Source organism: Megalobrama amblycephala, linkage group LG21 (genome assembly GCF_018812025.1).
Source record: "Megalobrama amblycephala isolate DHTTF-2021 linkage group LG21, ASM1881202v1, whole genome shotgun sequence".
Classification (NCBI taxonomy): domain Eukaryota; kingdom Metazoa; phylum Chordata; class Actinopteri; order Cypriniformes; family Xenocyprididae; genus Megalobrama; species Megalobrama amblycephala.
The window spans coordinates 7,678,815-7,703,138 of NC_063064.1; the positions used below are offsets into that span (position 1 = coordinate 7,678,815).

Here is a 24,324-nt window from a genome sequence, read left to right on the forward strand (position 1 = left end):
ATTGAACTCTGTTTGCATCGTTGGAATCATTATTTTCCTGTTTATCACAGTAAAGCTGCTTTGAAACAATTTGTATTGTATAAAGCACTAAAAAAATAAAGGTAACTTGACTTGACTTGATTTTGTTTACACGTCCCCGGGTTTGTAGGATCACTCAATCCTCCACCGTGAATAAATTGCCATCTATTTGCATAAGTTTTATCACTGAGGTGCATTGTAAATTTATTTTTACAGATGTCCCCATGAGAAACAATTACTGTGCGAATAGGGCTTTAAGTGAAAAATAGCTGGTTGTCAAAAACCTTATTCCGACTGTAATTGTTTCTCATGGGGATGTCTGTAATTTACATTTGCATGGCAGATTTGTGTTTGTCAAAAACAGGTAATTCGGCCAGGAATTTTTACGCAGGTGGTGGGAGAAAAACACAGTTTTTCTGGATTTACAAAGCAATAAAATCAATTAAATTAAATTCACATTTATTTGTATAGCACTTTTCACAATACATCATTTCAAAGCAGCTTTACAGAAAATGCAGGTTTCTACATTACAATTTCAAGTAATCTTTTATCAGAGGTGACTGTGTCAAAGTAATGTCCACGTCAAAAATTTACAGTTCTAATACAAATTACAGCTGCAAGCAGCGATGAAAGGGCCCTCGCACCTGGGGCCACCGCCACCTGGTGGCCTTAGGAAAACAGTGAATCGTGGGTGACATGCATGTAAGCGAGTAAATACAGGAGAAATAGGGCTGGACGATTATGGCCTAAAATCAAAACTTGATTAATTGAACATTTTACCTCGATTACGATTAATGAACGATTTTTTTTTTTTTTTTGCCTTCGTAGTTCACTGACAAGGTTTGTACTGTAAATATGATAAAGGTGGGATATTTTTTTTTCCTATTGAAAGAGTGATCTGACATAACAGCTCACTTTCAGCAGTTATTTTATCTATGGTTTGTAACATTTCTTACAGATTTCTGCTCGTTGTAAATCAGATACAGATAAATTAGCACAGTACCAGTACATAATGAAAGAGATTGCATGTGTGAATTAGTCATACCGTCTCTCTATTAATTGTGAAGCTGTGGGTTGTAAATAGTTCCCTCAAAAGTAGAAAAATATATGCTATAATAAGTTTTGAGTTTCTAAGCTGTTTTAGTGATAAATCACAGGACAACGATCTTCATGTTTTGCGCAGCTACTGTCTGTATGAGTGTTCGTGCCACAATGCAGTTGCGTGAGCACGGTAGCTCGAAATAATATACATCCAATCGTCTAAAATCGCTTGAATGTTCAAACTGGCAAACCTTAAAACAAATACAACTGACAAAGTTTAGTGAGGACACAAGGCTCACCGCTCACGTGCCATCACTATGTGTTGAACCGGCGTTCACCTCCGTGTTTTGCTTTTATGTTGCTGACTGGACGGGGCGGAGTCACATGGCTACACACGCGGTAGTATGTTTTTAAAGGGGAAGTATTAACAGGATTAAAAAAACGAAATAACCGACATGGGAAAATTACGTCGGTTAGAGGTTCTGAATGTCGGTTTCGATTACCTTCCGATTAATCATCCAGCCCTAAGGAGAAATATGGCAAAGTCATTTCAACGTGCCACACTTCCTGCTGCCAACATGTTGCGCTTTGACTATAACTGAATATTGCCATGTAGATGTCTTTAGGCCAGGACTATTATCAAACATGTGAAGTTTGGAGAAGATTGGACATTGTATGCCTCAGTTACAACAACTTCCTCTTTCATGGCGAAACATCACACATTTTCAGACCATCATGGACACGCCCTTCAGTGAAAACTCAAGATCTTTGCAATTTATCATTGCTAAGGCCTTAAGATTAGACTGACCAAATATGATGTTGATCTGGTTAAATCACAGTGTAAAACATGTAATTTCCTGTTGCCCACAGGTGGCGCTATGACTGTAACAGAATGTTGGCATGTAGATGTCTTCAGGTCAGGACTCTAATAAAACATGTGTAATTTCGGGCAGATTGGACATTGTATGCCTGAGTTACAACAACTTCCTGTTTCATGGCAAAACATCAAATTTTGTCAGGCCACCACAGACATGCCCTTAAGCGAAAACTCAAGATCTTCGCAATTTAATGTCGCAAAGGCCTTTAGATTAGACTGACCTAAATATGATGTTTATCTGATAACATTTCTATGAGATTGTTAAAGTACAATGTCTGGAAATGGCAAAAACTGCAAAAATTTTGCAGAGAAAATTAAAAATATCTGACTTCCTGTTGGGCTCCTACAGATTTTGCATCCAGGAACTTTTTGTAGGTATTGGGCTGTTATAACTGTCTACCGAATTTCATACTTGTATGTGAAACATAGCACAAAGGGGTTAGTTCAACCAAAAATGAAAATAATGTTATTTATTACTCACCCTCATGCCGTTTCACACCTTCGTTTCAGACCTTCGTTAATCTTTGGAACGCAAATTAAAGGTGCCATAGAATTGAAAATTGAATTTACCTCGGCATAGTTGAATAACAAGAGTTCAGTACATGGAAATGACATACAGTGAGTCTCAAACATCATTGTTTCCTCCTTCTTATGTAAATCTCATTAGTTTAAAAGACCTTAGAAGAACAGGCGAATCTCAACATAACACCGACTTTGACGCAACAGTCGGGATCATTAATATGTATGCCCCCAAATTTTTTTATATGCCAGCCCATGTTCAAGGCATTAGACAAGCCAGTATTAATGTCTGGATCTGTGCACAGCTGAATCGTTAGACTTTTTTCAGGTAAGCAAGCAAGGACAATAGCGAAAAATGGCAGATGGGGCAATAATAACTGACATGATCCATGATAACATGATATTGTTAGTGATATTTGTAAATTGTCTTTCTAAATGTTTTGCATGTTGCTAATGTACTGTTAAATGTGGTTTAAGTTACCATCGTTTCTTACTGTATTCACGGAGGCAAGACTGTTGTTATTTTCATTTTTTTAAACACTTGCAGTCTGTATAATTCATAAACAACTTCATTCTTTTTAAATCTCTCCAACAGTGTGTAATGTTAGCTTTAGCCCGTTAGCCACACATAGGCTACTATCAAACTCATTCAGAATCAAATGTAAACATCCAAATAAATACCATACTTACATAATCGGGTATGCTGCATGACGAACACTTTGTAAAGATCCATTTTGAGGGTTATATTAGCTGTGTGAACTTTGTTTATGCAATGTATTATAGAGTCGCGAGCTTGGGGGTGGGGAGCGCAAGCATTTAAAGGGGAACCGTGCTGAATCGGCGCATATTTAATTATGCCCCAAAATAGGCAGTTAAAAAAAATGAATAAAAAAAAATCTATGGGTATTTTGAGCTGAAACTTCACAGACACATTCAGGGGACACCTTAGACTTATATTACATCTTGTGAAAAAGTGTTGTAGGGCACCTTTAAGATATTTTTGTTGAAATCCGATGGCTCGGTGAGGCCTCTGTAGCCAGCAATGTAATTTCCTCTCTCAAGATCCATTAATGTACTAAAAACATATTTAAATCAGTTCACGTGAGTACAGTGGTTCAATATTAATGTTATAAAGCGACGAGAATATTTTTAGTGCACCAAAAAAACAAAATAATGACTTATATAGTGATGGCTGATTTCAAAACACTGCTTCATGAAGCTTTGGAGCGTTATGATTCTTTTGTGTCAAATCATGATTCGGATCGGGTGTCAACTGCTGAAATCACGTGACTTTGGCGCTCCGAACTGCTGATTCAACACACTGATTCATAATGCTCCAAAGCTTCCTGAAGCAGTGTTTTGAAATCAGCCATCACTATATAAGCCGTTATTTTGTTTTTTTGGTGAAATCATACAAAAATATTCTCGAATTTGACAAAATGCATATATCTAATAAATTTAGAAAAAACGTAAAAACTGAATTTTTCTTTTTATTAGCAGTAGGTGATCTGGGAAATGCTAACATTAGCTGAAAGCATTCAATCCCAACCTCCCTGCAAATCGCCATCCAAAGCCACGCTTGCTCCAAAACACATGAACGCACACTTAAACACGCAGCTGCTCTTGGCAAAGCGTCACAAGAGACAGTGTTAAACTACTTCATGTCTCAAAGCACATAACATTACAATAAAAATGAACGTGAACAACTTAGAGAGCTTGTACCTGACTGCTGCAGTTTTATTTAGGTGTTGATACTGTTGACATGGATATGCATAATTCCGAGTCTGACTGAACAGCTCCGGTTAGAACGTCACGGGTTGCCATCTCTTAATTACGGTAGTTTTACCATGAAAGCTTGTTGTTTTGATTAGGTAGGATCTGTAAAAGGTGACTGTTTGTTTGCGGTGCTCTGTGACTGATGTCTGTCTGTCTGTATAAAGTCTGCATAGCATGAAACATGCTGATGACGATGTCTGTGCGAACAGGGTGTTCAAGGTTATGTAAAAACATACATTGACAGGCAGGTAGAACATCATATTATTTCATTCGGACTGAATATAAAGATTGGATGAACATTTTATGGTCCTGCGCCTTCCACAGACGATAATATATATTTATAAAAATACATTTAGACCGTTTAACATAGTGATTGCTATCAGGATATGAGGAGACTTTCAACCAGTATAACAAAACATTTAATATGCACCTTTAATATGTTCCTTGAGGTTCACTTATTGTGTTAATAAAGTTTTTTTGCACCAAAAAAAAAACAACAAAAAAAAACAACAACACATATGTATGTGGAAAAACTATTATTTTCAATCCTCATTCTGACCCTAGCTCTTTTTAAAACGATCTGTTTTTAAGGGACGGCTCCTTTAAAGGATTTGTTCACTTTCAAATGAAAATTTCATGATAATTTACTCGCCTCCATGTCATCCAAGATGTTCATGTCTTTCTTTCTTCAGTCAAAAAGAAATTAAGGTTTTTGATGAAAACATTCCAGGATTTTTCTCCATATAGTGGACTTCAATGACCTCCAAACATTTGAAGGTCAAAATTACAGTTTCAGTGCAGCTTCAAAGGGCTTTAAACGATACCAGATGAGGAATAAGGGTCTTATCTAGAGAAACCATCACTCATTTTCTAAAAAAATAATTAAAATTTATACATTTTAACCATCTTCTTCTTCTTCTTCTTCTTCTTCTTCTTCTTCTTCTTCTTCTTCTTCTTCTTCTTCTTCTCTATTTGAATTCTGGCAGTGTAGACACTGCTAAGTGTATTACTGCCCTCCTCAGGTCAAAGTTTGTAATAAATTGTCATATACAATATGCTAGTGCAAGTATATAACAATTAGTTCAAACTTTAACCTGTGGAGGGCAGAAATACACTTAGCAGTGTCTACACTGCTGGAATTCAAATAGAGAAGAAGAAGAAGAGAGCTAGTTCAAGATGAGCATTTATGGTTAAAACATATATAATTTTAAATTTTTTTTAGAAAATGAGCAATGGTTTCTCTAGATACCTTATCTCTTATTCCTCGTCTGGGATTGTGTAGAATGCTTTGAAGCTGCAATGAAACTGTAATTTTGACCTTCAACTGTTTGGAGGCCATTGAAGTCCACTATATGGAGAAAAATCCTGGAATGTTTTCCTCAAAAACCTTCATTTCTTTTCGACTGAAGAAAGAAGGACATGGAAATCTTGGATGACATGGGGGTGAGTAAATTATCAGGAAATTTTCATTTGAAAGTGAACTAATCCTTTAAGGCTTGTCAGTAAATGGTGCACTGTAATGATTGGCTAACGTCATGGTATATAGCCCACTTGCTATTGCACATGAGGAAGTGTTTTGAAAACATTATCCATAGTGCTTTCTGACTCCCTCTACAGCTGAGAGAGGTGTTAGCAGGAAGTGATGCGACGTCTCAGAGGAAATAAAGTGTGAGTGGATTGTGGGTGGTGGAGCTGTCAGGGTGATGCATGATAGCAGGAGATTAGTCAAGCACTCATTCATCATATGCACGCCTGCCTGTCATTGTGTTGCTGTCTTGTGCTGTAACAGATTGAATGCACCTTCATAAATTGCCTGAACGCCTTTTTTAGCGACTGTTCTAATTGCATTATTACTTCACAATATGGAAATTGTATTGATAAAGCAGATGCTTTTTATGCAAATATTTTTTATTGCAGTGTTATGCATTGAGCTAATTGCAATCACACAATGGTGACAGGGTTTTCTTAGAGGTTATAAAGCAATTTAATATGAATTAATATCGATTCTGGAATTTAAAAAAAATCTATTTTAAAATAATGCGATAGGTGTTTTTTTTTTTTTTTTTTTTTTTCACAGCTCTAATCAGCATAGTTCAACACTGAATCTGATTCCTAAAACCATAGTTCCAATGAACATTTGCAAACAGCTTCACAAAGTTGTGTGGTTGGAACGACAGCTCTCGAGCTGTGGTTAGAAGCATGGTTTCTTGTGATATGTGGACCTAATAAATCCTTATGTTGAGCAAAATAACTAAGCTGACATTCATTACAATCTATATCATGTTTTTTCAAATTAATTTCAATTGTCTTTTAGTTTGTCATAAGACAAGGCACCGTTTTTTAAGAGTGCACATGTGCATGTGCTCCAGTACATAAGAACAAGACTATAATTGAATGTGGAAAAAAAGCAAAATAACAGAGAAAAATTAGAATTAGTCCTAGCCATATCCGTATATATATATATATATATGTATAGCAAGAAATCTGGAAAAGAAAAGATCTCACAACGCATTACTAAGTACTCCACCACCTGAGTGACATCAATCAACCAACATGGTTGAACGACAAATTTGCGACAATATGGTTTCGGGAAACAGTCGTGACTAGCTAGTTGATTTCTTCAAGGATGCATCGTACTAAGGTAGTTCAGCAACTCATTGTTGTACGGGAAACACACTCCTGATCAGTGTTGGGGAAACTACTTTGAAACTAGTTTTGCAAGCTGCAAGCTACTTTTGCTGCAAGATATTAACAAAAAGTAACTACAATGAAGTAACTTAAGAGGCCAATATCTTTAATCTGCATATATAATGGTCCATTTATAATTTAGTAATTAATTTATAATTAAAGAATTTATATAACCAAGTTAAAAAATAAATACAGCAGGATATAACTAAATGTTTCATTGTAAAAAAAGATCAGCAGAATTATTCATATACTCCAATGAGCAAGACAATATGTAACACTGCATCTGATATATTAGATTTAGTCATTGATATTCATATGCTGAGTGAAATATTTCCATAACTCCATAACTTATTCTCTTGTTTTTTGGAACTTTATATCAAATCCAATCTGAAAACTTGCACAGGACTTCACGGAATATATCTGCTTTGCCTGTCATCAACATATCAGATCCTGAATTTTTCAGATTCTCAAGCAAAACCAGACAAGATTAAGATTTGAAAATGGGTCATTTCGTGTCAAATCAACCAAATTTAGGGAACTTCCTTGGCTACAATTTTTGATTTTGTTAATTTATTTTTCTGTGCAAAGACAAACATAAATAGTGATGAAAGCCAAAATATTAAATGTCACAGATGAATATTTACTGAGTAATCCACTATTCTGTAGAGGGGTCAAAATGACCATTTTCACCTGAGATTTGAAGCCAATTTACAGGGGTGTAAAAATGACTTTAGAAAGATGGCAGCATCATTATTTTATTTTTACACAGAGAACTTTTCTTTGGGTATCTTCATTTTAAAAGCTCTTGATGGTTCAATCCCAGAGATATGGCTCCATGAGTAAATTGATAAATTGTACACATTTTCAGTGGTCAAAAACCAAATGCAGTTCAATTGTATACAGCTGACACTTTTTTATTTTAAAGAGGAATATCTAAAGAACAAATAATGTTAAAACTAGAAATGTATCTCATTTTTTCCCCATCAGATCAATTACATAGAACATACCTGTCTGAGTGCCGTAAATATTCTTTTTCTAAAGTTGTCATGCCTGTAACTCTAAAAGTATTCAAGATATTTTAATATTCTTCTAGATTCTCATTCTTGATTAACTTTCCTTTTGAAACCTTCATTTTTAAGGCCCTATATAGTTCAGTCCCATAGATATAGGGATCTCAAAGCAGCTCCATGTTTAATTTTTCAGTAATCTAAAACCAAATGCTATTCACTTTGAACACAGCTGATACTTTTTGCATTTTAAGAGGAATGTCTGTAGAATAAATAATGTTTAAACTGGAAATGTATCTTGTTTACCTCTATCAAAAGAACTGCATAAAACTCTCTGAGTACCAATAATCCACTGAAAATGGTTGAGGCACATTAACTTGCTGTGTATTTATAAGAATCTATTTTTGAATATTATATTTGAATATATATTTGGAAGATGGGATTTTGTTCATTTTAACAGATTCTGAAGCTACCATGAGTTTAAATACGCAGTATCGTAACCACACGTGACCGCATTGACATCCCTATATCTATGAGATTGAACCAAATGGGGCCTTAAAAATGAAGATTCTGAAAGAAATGTTTCATAAGAACAAGAATCTAAAATGACATTAAGATATCTTTAACACTTCTTGAATTAAAGACGTAAACTTAGGAAAAAATGTTTTTGGCACTCAGAGAGGTTTGTTGTATTCATTTGTTTTCATAGAGGGAAACAAGATGCATTTCTAGTTTCAGTATTATTTCTTCTTCAGGCATTCTTTTTTAAACACAATAATTATCAGCTGTTTAAAAAGTTACCTACATTTGGTTCTTAATCATTGAAAATGGGTAAAATTCAACAATTTGGACATGGAGTCACATTGGGGTCCCAATATCTATGGGACTGAAGTATATAGGGCCGTAAAAAGAAGATTCCAAAATAAATGTTTATTAAGAATGAGAATCAAGAAGGATATTTTGAATACTTTTAGAGTTACATGCATGACAACTTTAGAAAAAGAATATTTATGGCACTCAGACAGGTATGTTTTATGCAATTGAGCTGATAGAAAAAAAAGAGATACATTTCTAGGTTTAACATAATTTGTTAAATTATCATCTGTATTCAAAGTGACCCACATTTACTCATGGAGCCACATTAACATGTCCATATCTCTGGGATTGAACTATTGAGGGCCTTTAAAATGAAGATACCAAAAGGGAAGTTTGTTAAGAACCAGAATCTAAAAGGATATTATGATATCTTTAATACTTCTTGAGTTACAGGCATGCCAGCTTGAGGCAAAAAACAGACAAAGAAAAATAAAAAAACTCGCACACAAAATAGTGGATTACTCAGTAAATATACACAACATTTAATATTTTGGGACCTCTGGTTGAGTTTGACACGGAATGACCCAAATACATTTGGTATATTTTCTTCAACATACAGCATATAGTATGTGATCTTTGGAGTCACAAAATCAAAATCATTTGAGACACATGGAAGTACAGTACCTAATGTAAACATGGCGAGAGTGTGACCAAATGGTTTTGGCCATTTCCTTGAAATCTTTATTTATAATTTGAATCTGTAAATCAACCATTTTATGTTGTTTTGTTCCTTATTTCATTCTTGAACAGTGATCTGTTTTTATTTGTGTGAAATCAGTATGTGCCACTGCACTTTACAAATTTACCACCAGAAGTCAGTGTTGTGTTATATTTTGCCACTTGGGCTGTAAAGTAACAGTCATGGCTGAGGAATAAAAATCAGAAACATTTCATTGAAAAAAATAAATAAATAATAAAATAAAATAATTGACAATGAAAGATAAATAAATAAAATTAAAACTATTTTCTTTCCCAAAAACAGAATTATAAACAATTTCAAGCATTGTGCACAAATTTCATTTACATTTATGCATTTGGTAGATAGATGCTTTCATCCAAATGAACTTACATTGCATTTAGTTTAATCAGTTTAAAGCACACCTTCTCAAGAACAAAACCCAGACATTTTAAGGATGTTTCATATTGTCATTTTTAAATCATTTTAATCTGTAAACTATTATCCATCATCATGTATACAAATAACAATTCTGTAAAAAAAAAAAATATATAATATATAAATATATTTTGATATTTTAAGATATGACGAACTGTGAAGGAGCTACTTGCAAGGTGGTACATTTGAATTAATGTCAAGTTATTGTCATAAGGTATGAGGCAAATTTGTAGCAGGTCATCGTCATTGCTTTTTTTAGGCTGGGGGATGTATTTTTTTTTTGGCATTTCAACAATCTTTAACGTAAGAAAAATACACTATATTGCTAAAAGTATTAGAACACACCTCCAAATCATTGAATTCAGGTGTTCCAATCTCTTCCATGGCCACAAGTGCATAAAATCAAGCACCTAGGCATGCAGACTGCTTCCACAAACATTTGTGAAAGAATGAGTCGCTCTCAGGAGCTCAGTGAATTCAAGCGTGGTACAGTGATAGGTTGCCACCTGTGCAGTAAGTCCATTCGTGAAATTTCCTCACTACTAAATATTCCACGTCAAATGTTAGTGGTATCATAACAAAGTGGAAGCAATTTGGAACAACAGCAACTCAGCCACAAAGTGGTAGGCCACGTAAAATCACAGAGCGGGGTCAGCACATGCTGAGGCTCACAGTGCGCAGAAGTCGCTAACTTTCTTCAGAGTCAACAGCTATAGACCTCCAAACTTTGTGTGGCCTTCAGATTAGCTCAAGAACAGTGCGTAGAGAGCTTTGTGGAATGGGTTTCCATGGCCGAGCAGCTGCATCCAAGCCTTACACCACATCGGATGCAGTGGCGTAAAGAACGCCGCCACTGGACTCTAGAGCAGTGGAGACGTGTTTTCTGGAGTGACAAATCACACTTCTCTGTCTGGCAATCCGATGAACAAGTCTGGGTTTGGCGGTTGCCAGGAGAACGGTACTTGCCTGACTGCATTGTGCCAAGTGTAAAATTGGTGGAGGGGGGATTATGGTGTGGGGTTGTTTTCAGGGGTTGGGCTTGGCTCCTTGGTTCCAGTGAAAGGAACTCTTAATGCTTCAGCATACCAAGACATTTTGGGCAATTTCGTGCTCCCAACATTGTGGGAACAGTTTGGGGATGGCCCCTTCCTGTTCCAACATGACTGCGCACCAGTGCACAAAGCAAGGTCCATAAAGACATGGATGAGTGAGTTTGGTGTGGAGGAACTTGACTGGTCTGCACAGGGTCCTGACCTCATCCCGATAGAACACCTTTGGGATGTATTAGAGCGGAGCCTGCGAGCCAGGCCTTCTCGCCAACATCACTGCCTGACCTCACAAATGCGCTTCTAGAAGAATGGTGAATTCCCATGTACACACTCCTTAACCTTTTGGAAAGCCTTCCCAGAAGAGTTGAAGCTGTTATAGCTATAAAGGGTGGGCTAACTCCATATTAAACTCTATGGATTAAGAATGGGATGTCATTAAAGTTCTTGTGCATGCAAAGGCAGGCGTCCCAAAACTTTTGGCAATATAGTGTATGTTGAATATTGTCAAAAGGCTGAAAAATATTTATGCATTTCCTTGGAGCTGCCATTCCAACCAATGGGGACCTTTTACGCAAAATACCCTTTTATATTGTTTTTGAACACAATTATGTGTGCACAGTGTGTGTACATAACCTATTGTGGTAAGAATCCATCCACTCTATTTGTTATTTTCTCCATAAATCTGAAACAGTCGCTGCATCCGAAATCACGTACTGTCTAAGTAGGCACTACATTTGAATTTACTTCGCGGCCGTTAAAAAGGTACATTCTATATAGTATGAATATGTGTAGTATGAGTGAACTTCAGACGCACTACATCTGCCATGTTTTATTACTGTTCACGTGACCTACCAGCGTCAGTTGGGTCACTTCACTGCCATTCACAAATCCTCAGTGGCCTCGTGGGATAGTAATCTATCTCTACATTAGTGTCCATCGAATGTGCACTTTAGAATCTCGGCGGAAGTAGTAAGTCATCCGGCGACTTTTCACATACTGTTTTTTGAATACTATGCATTCGGACATACTACTCTTTCGCATTCAATATAGTAGGGAAGTATTTCGATTTCGGATGTAGCGAATCTCACAGTTTGAACTGATTCATGGACGTGAATCTTTATCTTTAACTTTGTTTCTAGCAAAGTCATAAATATATGATAAATAATTAATGTATCACCCAGATTTAGTCATCATTTGTCATCCTTGTGTCAAAAGAAAGTATTGCTTTGCTGTTGAGTTTGATGTTAGTATTAGTTTTTGAAGAGCGTGTTGTGTTGTTAGACGTGTGCTTTGCTGCGAGACAGATTACAGACATGTAAAGCAAACATTAGAATGTTAAACATGGAAAATCTCACAGGCTGATGATGCAGTGGCACTAATGTTGCTTTTGCTTGACAAGCAGCAGACAGACCCTCATCTGCTGAAGCCCCCGTCAGGCAACAAGAGCTGATCAGTGAGGTGAAACCTGCTGTCAGCGGCGCTGATGGGATTTGAGTGACACAGCAAACGTTTGGACAGACTGTGCAGTTCCCTCACTTTTCTTCTTTGTCTGACATTACCAATCTTCCTGTTTCTCTCTCTTCCTCAGACACCTTGTCTATCTGCCTATCTGTGGTTCGGTGAAAAAGCCCCGACCTCTTTCCTTGAAGATATATGGTCTACAACCGACCTTCAGCCGTCCCCTGCCTCATGATCTAAGTGGACAGATGATATTGCCACCTCCTGAAACTGTTGTCACAAAGACAGCGAAGAGGAAGTAGATTGGTGCCAAACTGTGCCTCAAAAGTCTCTGAGGCAGCGAGAGGTCAGCTGTTTGAGATATGCCCTCACCCCCCAATGATGGAGGTAAGTTTGATACAGTTACAACAGTGACCCCAAAAGTTCACCCAGAATACCAGAGAGCATCCATGCAGACCGTCTATGACCACCCCCTTCTTGGAAGTAGGCACTCTAGTAGGTGTTGAAGGGTATTTTGTGATACTAAAATGTACAATATATCAACAACAGCGCCGAACAGATAAAAAAATTAATCAAAATGAACTTTGATGTTGACTTAAGAAAAGCCTATTCTAAAAGTTTGTAGTACTTTTAAATGCTTGAAATTTGAAGGTTTTAGGTTTTTTTAAAGTGCCCCTGTTATCCTAATTTTGTTTTGGAGGTCTCCTATAACAGGTTTACATGCATCAAAAGTCAAAAAATGGTTTCATTTTTCATAATATACATTACACATCACCACATTTTTCAATGATTCTCAAATGACTCGTCCGATGATTCAGTCTCTCTAAATCCCCCCTTTCCACGAGCCTTCTCTGCTCTGATTGGCCAGATGGCCCAGTCTGTTGTGATTGGTCTACCGTTTACAGCACCTTTCGGAAACGAAATGTCCTTTACCATAACTGAACTTCAGCTCCGGAGGCTTCCTAAAGCTCAGCGATTGTACACACTGTAAAGACAGACTTTGTCGATTTTACCATATCAATCCAGAGTCCAGTGATGAAACATTGGAAGAACTAGTTTTTCAACCCGAACCTCCATCGCAAGGACGACTTGAGCAGGACATTTCTCAGTGATAAGCTACTCGGTTTGACATATGAGATGACGATATGGGATGTTGTTACTGTAATTCTTCACTGTCAGAATTAACAAGTATATGTCCATCAACAAACCGATGTGTATATTTCTAATTTATTGCGGTGCACATGTGGGAACGGCATTATTAACTGTATCAATAACAGCGCATATGTTAGCCGAGCACTATGACTGATGTAACTTTAAAATTTGTAAAACAACTCTTGCTCCATCCTTTATTTACTCAGAATAGTAAGAACAACAGACAATCTGCATTAATTGACACAATTTTAGGTAATAGTGCATACGTATGTCAGTAAGACAGTAATAACGTGAGTTAGCTGGTTAGTCGGAGACCTACACATTCAAGTACGTATTTTGAACACCTGGTAGAAAATATATACATCAGTATACTTACAGGTTGTGATTCTGAGGAGCCGTTGGTCCAAATAAAGTAGGTACTGTCCCATCTTTAAAGGTTAGTTCACCCAAAAAGGAAAATTCTGTCATTGATTACTCACCCTCGTGTCGTTCCACATCCGTAAGACCTTCGTTCATCTTTGTAACACAAATGAAGATATTTCCGAGAAGTTTCTGTTTCTCCATAGAGATCCAATGCAACTACCAATTTTAAGGTCTAGAAAAGTAATAATATAATATTATGGCAAAGCGCGTTCACGCAACAAATTAAGTTATGTTTCTTGTGCAATCAAATCACTCGCATCACTTCATACAATTGAGGTTAAACCACTGGAGTCACATGTATTACTTTAATGGTGTCTTTCCTACCTTTCTGGACCTTGAAAGTGGTAGGTAAATTGGATCTATATGGAGGGACAGAAAGCTCTCAGATTTCATTAAAAATACCTTAATTTGTGTTCTGAAGATGAACAAAGAGTCTTATGGATGTGGAATGGCATGAGGGTGAGTAATTAATGACAGAATTTTCATTTTTGGGTGAACTATCACTTTAATGGATAAGCGTTTTGTAAATCCCATTTACACCGCATGGAGATTTGAGAAGAAATCGTCCAAAAGGTACTTTTATACTGCTGTTGTATGGCTGTGGTAATTTTAATCATTGACTCTTCATATCCTCATTTTTTGGAAGTGTTTACAAAGATAATTTGCTTTTGCAGAGCAGAAAACAGTGTCTTCTCGACATGTATACGCGACACGAACCAGCTACAGTGTTTGAGGGCGGGTCAAAGTAAACGTTGTTCGCAGACAGTCAATGAAGACCATAGGCTGACATTATGCAAATATTTTACCACGTTACATATACAGGTCACTGAAGTGAGACTAGAATTTCTGACGACTCGTTTAGGAGGTTCAGAGTCGATTCTTTCTTTTGAGAGACAATAACTTTATTAATCGTGCACTTTCGACTTTACAACTTTGCAGACCGTTTACATTCATCGGCAGCTATGTTACACACTGCATGAAAGGCAATATTGAAAAAAAGCATAATGGGGGTAAAAAAACAGATTAGGTTACTCTGGATGGTTGCTAGAGTGTTGCTATCCAGATGCTAGTACATATTTTCACATTGCTAGCATGTTTCAGATAGATAATATGCTAGTTGCTTGATAGAGAGAATAGACAGTGAGTTTTTAAATAGTCTTGGCTCATTTGAATATTCCATCAATGTAAGTCTATGGGATTTTTATGAGTTTTAATCATCATTTTCAGGGAACATCGATCAGTTAGAAAAGATGTAGCAACACGAATCAGATCAGCCTGAAAGTCTGTGCAGAGTTTGGTGGTTGTAGCTTTACAGCTCTAGGAGGAATTACAGTAAGAAATTTGAGAAAAAGTTTAAATAGAATATCACTATGTTGGCTATCTCAAGCCAAAATAAAAGCCTTAGTAAATGGTCAGTGACTAAATGTTCTTTTTGTTCCACAGACGATCAAGGAACGTCCCCCATGAACATGCCACCGGCACTGTCCAATCAGAATGGAGTAAAGAGGAAGGTCCACACCAAGAAGAAGAAGAAAGGTTTCATCACAGCCAACGTTGCAGGAACAAAATATGAGATTGGTAGGAAAGAATGTTCTTTCATCAATTTGTTCATTATGTCAAACTTGTTGGTGTAAGGAGACGTTCACACAAAGTGTTTTTGTATTTAAAAATGCGAGATGCAGTGCAGTGGAATTTAATAAAAATTAATATTGAACACCCATTGAACACCCATTTTTTTATAGGGATTGCTTCAAATATTTATTAAACAGCAATATAAAAAAACTGAACAGTAGACCTATTTGAAGAACTTTTTTTTTATGCTGCATATATATATATATATATATACAGGTGCTGGTCATATAATTAGAATATCATCAAAAAGTTTATTTATTTAGTGAAACTTGCATATTATATTCATTCATTACACACAGACTGATATATTTCAAATGTTATTTCTTTTAATGTTGATGATTATAACTGACAACTAAGGAAAATCCCAAATTCAGTATCTCAGAAAATTACTTAAGACCAATACAAAGAAAGGATTTTTAGAAATCTTGCCACTGAAAAATATGAACATGAAAAGTATGAGCATTTACAGCACTCAATACTTAGTTGGGGCTCCTTTTGCCTGAATTACTGCAGAAATGCAGCGTGGCATGGAGTCGATCAGTCTGTGGCACTGCTCAGGTGTTATGAGAGCCCAGGTTGCTCTGATAGTGGCCTTCAGCTCTTCTGCATTGTTGGGTCAGGCGAGTTTGCTGGCCAATTAAGAACAGGGATACCATGGTCCTTAAACCAGGTACTGGTAGCTTTGGCACTGTGTGCAGGTGCCAAGCCCTGTTGGAAAATGAAATCTGCATCTCCATAAAGTTGGTCAGCAGCAGGAAGCATGAAGTGCTCTAAAACTTCCTGGTATACGGCTGCGTTGACCTTGGACCTCAGAAAACACAGTGGACCAACACCAGCAGATGACATGGCACCCCAAACCATCACTGACTGTGGAAACTTTACACTGGACCTCAAGCAACGTGGATTGTCTGCCTCTCCTCTCTTCCTCCAGACTCTGGGACCCTGATTTCCAAAGGAAATGCAAAATTTACTTTTATCAGAGAACATAACTTTGGACCACTCAGCAGCAGTCCAGTCCTTTTTGTCTTTAGACGCTTATGACACTGTCTGTTGTTCAAGAGTGGCTTGACACAAGGAATGTGACAGCTGAAACCCATGTCTTGCATACGTCTTGCGTAGTGGTTCTTGAAGCACTGACTCCAGCTGAGTCCACTCTTTGTGAATCTCCCCCACATTTTTGAATGGGTTTTGTTTCACAATCCTCTCCAGGGTGCGGTTATCCCTATTGCTTGTACACTTTTTTCTACCACATCTTTTCCTTCCCTTCACCTCTCTATTAATGTGCTTGGACACAGAGCTCTGTAAACAGACAGCCTCTTTTGCAATGTCCTTTTGTGTCTTGCCCTCCTTGTGCAAGGTGTCGATGGTCATCTTTTGGACAACTGTCAAGTCAGCAGTCTTCCCATGATTGTATAGCCTACAGAATAGACTGAGAGACCATTTAAAGGCCTTTGCAGGTGTTTTGAGTTAATTAGCTGATTAGAGTGTGGCACCAGGTGCCTTCAATATTGAACCTTTTCACAATATTCAAATTTTCTGAGATACTGAATTTGGGATTTTCCTTAGTTGTCAGTTATAATCATCAAAATTAAAAGAAATTAACATTTGAAATATATCAGTCTGTGTGTAATGAATGAATATAATATACAAGTTTCACTTTTTGAATGGAATTAGTGAAATAAATCAACTTTTTGATGATATTCTAATAATATGACCAACACCTGTGTGTGTATATATATATATATATATATATATATATATATATATATATATATATATATATATATATATATAATATGTGTACACACACACACACACACACACACACACACACACACACACACACACACACACACACATACTTTTTTTATATATCAGCCTGGAATTACAGATTTTTGGATTATTTATTTCTAAAACACAATAATAGATCCATGTTATATAGTTAGTAATATATGTTAGTAATTATGCTTCAGTACTACTATTTGAGTAGTATTGAAACCATGTATTTTTACATAAATGTATCTGCCAAATGCATAAATGTTAATAAATGTTAATTTCTAAGGCAATTATCATAGTTTTTACTCTTTACAAAGAACAAAGTACTTATTTCACATGTCATCGTAATGCAAATCAATTTTAAATATGATTTTACCTTACATTCATTAAAGGGTTAGTTCACCCAAAAATGAAATTTCTGTCATTAACTACTCACCCTCATTTCGTTCCAAACCCGTAAGACCTTCTCCTTCATTTTAGGAAAACAAATTCAATACAAAGATATTTTTAACATTTTTGTCCCGTATGTTATTCTTGTAGTAAATACAGTGCAGCGCTTCTGGGTTCTACGTCAGAACGACATCTCAGTATTGGCCAGCTCCTGCGTCGTGCTGCTCACATGTACAGCGACGGCCAATACTGAGCCACCGTTCTTATGTAGAATCAGAAGTGCTGCACTGTCTATACAACGTAAACAGAATAGGAGAATGACATGGAAGAGAAGAAATTGTTGAATGAAGTCATTATTTTTGTTTTGTTTGGAACAACAGGAGGGTAAGTAATTAAATCTGTGTATTAGACTGAAATCCAGTTAAACCAAAGCTTAAAAAACTTGCCATACCTGATTAAAACAACCATTGTAAGCAATTTCAGTTTTATAAGTCATTTGGCTGTAACTATGTGATTAAACAAGTTGCTTTACAAAGTGTGTGCTTCAAAGTTACTTTAAAGGTAGGGTAGGTCTTTTATTCCAGACATTTTTTTTTTTATTATGCTCGTTGAAAATCTCTTCACATCCTGGTAGCAATCACTAAGTGGTCTGAATGATGTGTATGTGTGTGTATATATATATATATATATATATATATATATATATATATATATATACAGTACAGTCCAAAAGTTTGGAACCACTAATGTTTAACGTTTTTAAAAGAAGTTTCGTCTGCTCACCAAGGCTACATTTATTTAATTAAAAATACAGTAAAAAACAGTAATATTGTGAAATATTATTACAATTTAAAATAACTGTTTTCTATTTGAATATATTTCACAAAGTATTTTATTCCTGTGATCAAAGCTGAATTTTCAGCATCATTACTCCAGTCTTCAGTGTCACATGATCCTTCAGAAATCATTCTAAAATGCTGATCTGCTGCTCAAGAAACATTTAATGTGTACAATTGTACAAAATATTTGTGTACAATATTTTTTTTCAGGATTATTTGATGAATAGAAAGTTCAAAAGAACAGTGTTTATCTGAAATCTAATCTTTTGTAACATTATAAATGTCTTTACTGCCACTTTTGATTGATTTAATGCATCCTTGCTGAATAAAAGTATTCATTTATTTAATTTCTTTTCAAAAAAATAAAAATAAAAATTCTTACTGACCCCAAACTTTTGAACGGTAGTGTATAATGCTACAGAAGCTTTGTATTTCAGATAAATGGGTCCCACTTTATATTAAGTGGCCTTAACTACTATATACTTACATTTAAATTAATCATTTGATACAATGCACTTATTGTGTACATACATGTTTTTACATTGTACTTATATTTTAAAAACACCTGCATGTAATTACATCTGTAATTAATTTATGTAATTACATTTATAATTACACTGTTGACCCATCCCTTAACCCTTACCCCTACTCTTAAACCTACCCATACCACCAAACCTGTCCCTAACCTTACCCGTATCCTCAATAGCAGCAAAAGTGTTTTGCAATTCAATATGAACCCAATAAGTACATTGTACTTATTTTTTGATGTAAGTACATAGTAGTTAAGGCCACTTAATATAAAGTGGGACCGATAAATGCTGTTCTTTTGAACTTTCTATTCATCAAGGAATCCTGAAAAAAAAAAGTACACAACTGTTTTCAACATTGAAAATAATCATAAATGTTTATTGAGCAGCAAATCAGTATATTAGAATGATTTCTGAAGGGTCATGTGACACTGAAGACTGGAGTAACGATGCTGAAAATTCAGCTTTGCATCACAGGAATAAATTACTTTGTCAAATATATTTAAATAGTACACAGTTATTTTAAATTGTAATAATATTTCACAATATTACTGTTTTATCTGGTTAAATGTTAGTAAGTATAATTTTTTACAGCAGTTCTCTCAATTAACAGTAATATAGTAACTCAACAATCATATCAAGTTTTCTAGCTTTAGTTTAACCGGATTTCAGTCTAAGCCTCACCGATTTGTTTTTATCCAGTAATGCTGATATTTATGGAAAAACAACATCATGATTATAATATTGCCAATTATTACAGCTATGTCATGTTTTTTTGGAAAGATACTGAAATGCAGACATAGCATTCTTAAAACACTTGAGTTGATGCAAAAGCATAAGTTAAGCATAATAATTATTAAAGCATTTAAGTAAAGAACAAGATGATGTCTGTTGATGAATTCTACTGATGAAGTCAGTTGTTTGTGCCCATTCAGTCATGGAAACAGAAATATGATCCAGCATTGTCAGTGTCAATGCATATCAAAGGAATCTAATTTGATTTATTTGCAGTTCGTATAGTCATTGAGGAGATGACCTTTCATAAAGCCAGAGATGATGATGAGATGGCCAATCTCATCTGGAACGACTCTGCAGTGCAACATGAGAAAATTGCTGAGCTCAGGAACTACCAGGTATTGTGATTTTCCTTTCAGGTCAAAGAATGGAAGAGAAAAAAATGTTAAAAACAAAGATGTAGCTAAGGTTTCCTCTTATTTTCCCTGTATTTAAGAGATGTGACCTTTACCATGGCTTATACTCATTTTCCTAACATCCTTCACAGGCATTTGCAGTTTAATCAACAGAAGTCATTACTGTATATAACCTTTATGCCTTAAGTACTATATAGTAGTAAAGCATCAATTGAGGTCACTCGAGATCAGCAAATTTGTCAGGAAAAGATTTGAACCCAAGTCCTTTTAGGGCAAGTCAGTTCATTGAGCAGCCAGCGGACTGTGGCTGCATTCGAAAGCTTAGCCACTTGTTCAGCTTTTTCCCTTGCACATGAGGGTACCTCCCGAAACTGATTTCAGACAGGCTTCTGAGGCAGTATAACAGTCTAATGACCTTCAACAAAATAGAGAGACTATTTGTGATAACTAAGTGAATATTTACTTAAATTGTTAACGCTAACACTAACTGACCACCAACCGCAATTTTCAGGTGTTGTTATATTTATTAGTTGAACTCACAGGATCGAATGCACAGGATAGTGGGATATTATAGGCAGTGAAGGGTACATATGTTGCCTTCAAAAATCGATTATATCAGTGTTTCTCAACTCCAGTCCTCGGGACCCACTGCTCTGCACATTTTGTATGTATCCCTTATTTAACACACCTGATTTAGATCATCAGCTCATTAGGAGAGTCTGCATGAACTGAATTGAGTGTGTCATATAAGAGAATGTGCAGAGCACACACAAAATGTGCAAAATGTGCAGAGCAGTGGGTCCCGAGGACTGGAGTTGAGAACCACTGGATTAGATGAAGGTGTCTCAGTAGACATGATGCGTCAATCATTGAATTCGGACATGCCTTGTTGGCTTCCTACCTCTGTATGCTGCCTGCAGAAAAAGCATTTTTCATCATTTGAAAAGGGAATACTTTCCTACCATATAGAATGCAAAAACAGTACGCCAAAAGAGTAGTTTAATACATAGTAATTGAAAAACAGTACCAAAAAAGTCCCAGGATACTTCTGCCGAGATTCTGAAGTGCACATTAGAAGGACACTTTACTATCCCATGAGGCCACAGGAGAGGATTTATGAATGGCAGTGAAGTGACACAACTGACGCTGGTAGGTCACGTGACAGTAACAACATGGTGAATGTAGTACATCCAAAATACATTCATACTACCCACATTCATACTATATAGAGCGTACTTTTTTAATGACCGTGAAGTCAATTTAAAAAAAAAAAAAATGTAGTACTTAATATATGTTTTTATGCATAATCACACTAAAATAATGGGCAATCTGTTTTTAATTGCACTGTTTATTTTTTTTACTAATCCATTTCAGAAATCAAGCATGTTTAAGTTTAACAATCAGTCATTCTCTCACATCGTCTGCCATTTTTTAAATTTCTTTTCTCACTGAGCGTGCATTGCCATCTCTGTGATGAATATATGCTATGCTGTCTTAAAACTGCAAAAATAAGGTATCTTAGGAGGTATCTTAATTAAAACAACCTTAAAGGAAAACTTCACCCAAAAATTTAAATTCTTTCATAATTTACTCACCCTCATTAAACCACTGGAGTTACACATTTGGACATATCAAAACCAATGCTGTTGCATTTACTTGAAGAAAAGCAGCATATTCATGTTCTTCAAAAATTCTCCTTTTATTTTCTGAAAAAGGAAAGTAAAAGGGAATGACATGAGAATGAGTAAAAAATTAAAGTAAACTCTAAATTTGAAGACTTCAGATGCAACTGCCTCTAAGTTCCATCTGAAATTTTCTTCTAAAATTAGCATTTTTATCAAGCTTATGTTTATGTTCAGTTATTTCACTTTAATGGCAATGAAAAGGACCTATTAATTGCCATTAAAGTAAAATTGATGCTTTGCTTCATGAAACACTTTTCATACAGTTGTGTTCTGTGTTTTCTTTTTTGGGGAAAGCATGTTGTGCTTTCACACTTACTAAAGGTTTGTTCTCCCCCCCCCCCGCTTTTCTGTGATTGGCTCAGCTGCCAAGCTACAGGTCATATGAGTCAAATTAATGGCCTTGTTCAGCCTCATTTGCTCAAAGAATACAGAAAAACTCAACCCCCCTTTCCTCTTTGCATTCAAAGCAATTCATTCATCTGTCAGTACCTACAACTACATGGGCTCTGATGCAGAACCAATTACCTTGGCCCTTAGAGTCAAAATTGATCGTCTTTTTTAGTTTTAAATTAAAAACAATGTGGGGAACTAAATAGGGGTTAAGAAAGGTCTGACAACCACCTTTTGTTTTAAGTCTGTAATTGGACATAAATGTCAAAATATTATAGTCTCAGTTCAAGACTTGGGCTCTAATGTTGTGTTTTTCCTCTAAGAGGTGAATAACCGAGTGCCCTCTAACAGTGTGATTATTTTCTTCAGAGGATAAACCATTTCCCGGGAATGGGTGAGATCTGTCGGAAAGACTGCTTGGCAAGGAACATGGCCAAGTGAGTTGAAAACATGATACCATATCAGATACATGACTGATTACAGCTGCCCTCCAGCCATGGAACATTTACTTTACTCTTCATTTTTGTTAATTTCAATACCCTGTTCTTTTCCTTAGAATGATTAAAAGTCAGCCTCAGGAATATAGCTTCATCCCCAAAACCTGGATCTTCCCAGCGGAGTGCACACAGTTCCAAAATTATGTAAAGGAATTGAAACGAAAACGCAAGCAGAAAACATTTATCGTTAAACCTGCGAATGGAGCCATGGGTCATGGGTAAGTTACAACAGACTGGAAGTTTTGCATCCTGTATGACTGAGAGTTGTTCTAGGGTATTTCTTAAAATATAGATTGTTTGTCATTTTTTTCCCCATGAACAGCATACTGCTACAAAAGTGGCAAACATTTTAAAGTAACATTTTGTTTAACCTAGCATTCCAGAAACTTACTCAACACTGAACTAATGTTGTCAAAAATATCAATATTTTGATATGTATCGATACTGAAATATCTGAAAAGGTTCCAATGCTCCTTTTCTGCAGTATACATACACCGATACCAGCTGTGTGTTCTCGCTCTTTCTTCTCTTCAACGGCGAACTGACACTCACCCGCCTCCTCCGGTGCTTGTCCACTGGCACGGAGCACTTCCGTAGGAAGGCACTTAAAAAGCTCACTCTGCTCTGCTCGCTTCTCGTCAGTGGACACACAACGTCACTCCCCTCATTCACTCCGGTTGGAATAGTGTTTGTATTGCGCATAATTTGAGTCATTCCCGCAGGTTTCGCGCTCACACCATTTAAGCACGCGCACCACTGATCTGTGTAGTGTAGCACTAAAATGGCGCTCTCATAAAGCCACTCAAACAGCTTGTGAGAACCAAATTGACTTCTTTTGCGTGGCTTATTGCAATTAAACGGTCAAATACATACAAAATGTTGTCAAAATGCTCATCTTACCAAGTATTCAGGTAAATACAGTCAGTTTTGGAACATAATTAGTTGAAATTAAACTCATGTTGTGTATCAGTATCCCTGCCTAAGCTCTTAAAGTGACAACAGCCTAATAAACCTGCTGCTGTCTGTCATGTTAATCAAAAAACAAGAGACAAAGACAAAATCACTCGCTGCTCTAGACTGAAACTTTAATCATAAGCATTAATCTGTATTTCATTTTTACAATGAAAACTATCCAGTGTTATTTTACATTTGATTATTTCTGTATTATTTCTTACCTCAATAAGTGGTACCTGAGACCCACCTGAAAAAGTAAAAGTAGTTCATTCATTTAAATAAAGCCTGCTTGTGCTGTGTGTAAGCTATTACTGTTACATTAGTTCTCCAAGGAAGACGAGGAAGGCAGGTTCAAAGACGATAATGTAGTTTAATCTCACAGAGTAGTCAGGAAACATAGAACACACGTAACATACAACAATACCGGACGCTAGACTGAAGACAGGGAGGAACTTAAATACACAATACTAATGAGCACAGCTGTG

At 36.2% G+C, this 24,324-nt stretch overlaps 1 protein-coding gene across 3 annotated transcripts in view; it reads left to right on the forward strand.

The window, feature by feature from the left end:
• The window catches only part of ttll7 (tubulin tyrosine ligase-like family, member 7), a 127,841-nt gene that overhangs the window by 12,296 nt on the left and 91,221 nt on the right, over nt 1-24,324 (forward strand). For 2 of the 3 annotated variants that reach the window (XM_048172758.1, XM_048172757.1), the window contains exons 2-6: nt 12,554-12,810; nt 15,442-15,576; nt 20,174-20,295; nt 22,758-22,825; nt 22,945-23,103. In XM_048172758.1, the coding sequence (XP_048028715.1) occupies nt 12,786-12,810; nt 15,442-15,576; nt 20,174-20,295; nt 22,758-22,825; nt 22,945-23,103 (509 nt within the window). In that variant the 5' untranslated portion in view covers nt 12,554-12,785. Of the gene's footprint in view, nt 1-12,553; nt 12,811-15,223; nt 15,331-15,441; nt 15,577-20,173; nt 20,296-22,757; nt 22,826-22,944; nt 23,104-24,324 lie in introns of those variants that run through there. The other variant, XM_048172760.1, reaches the window with a different exon arrangement.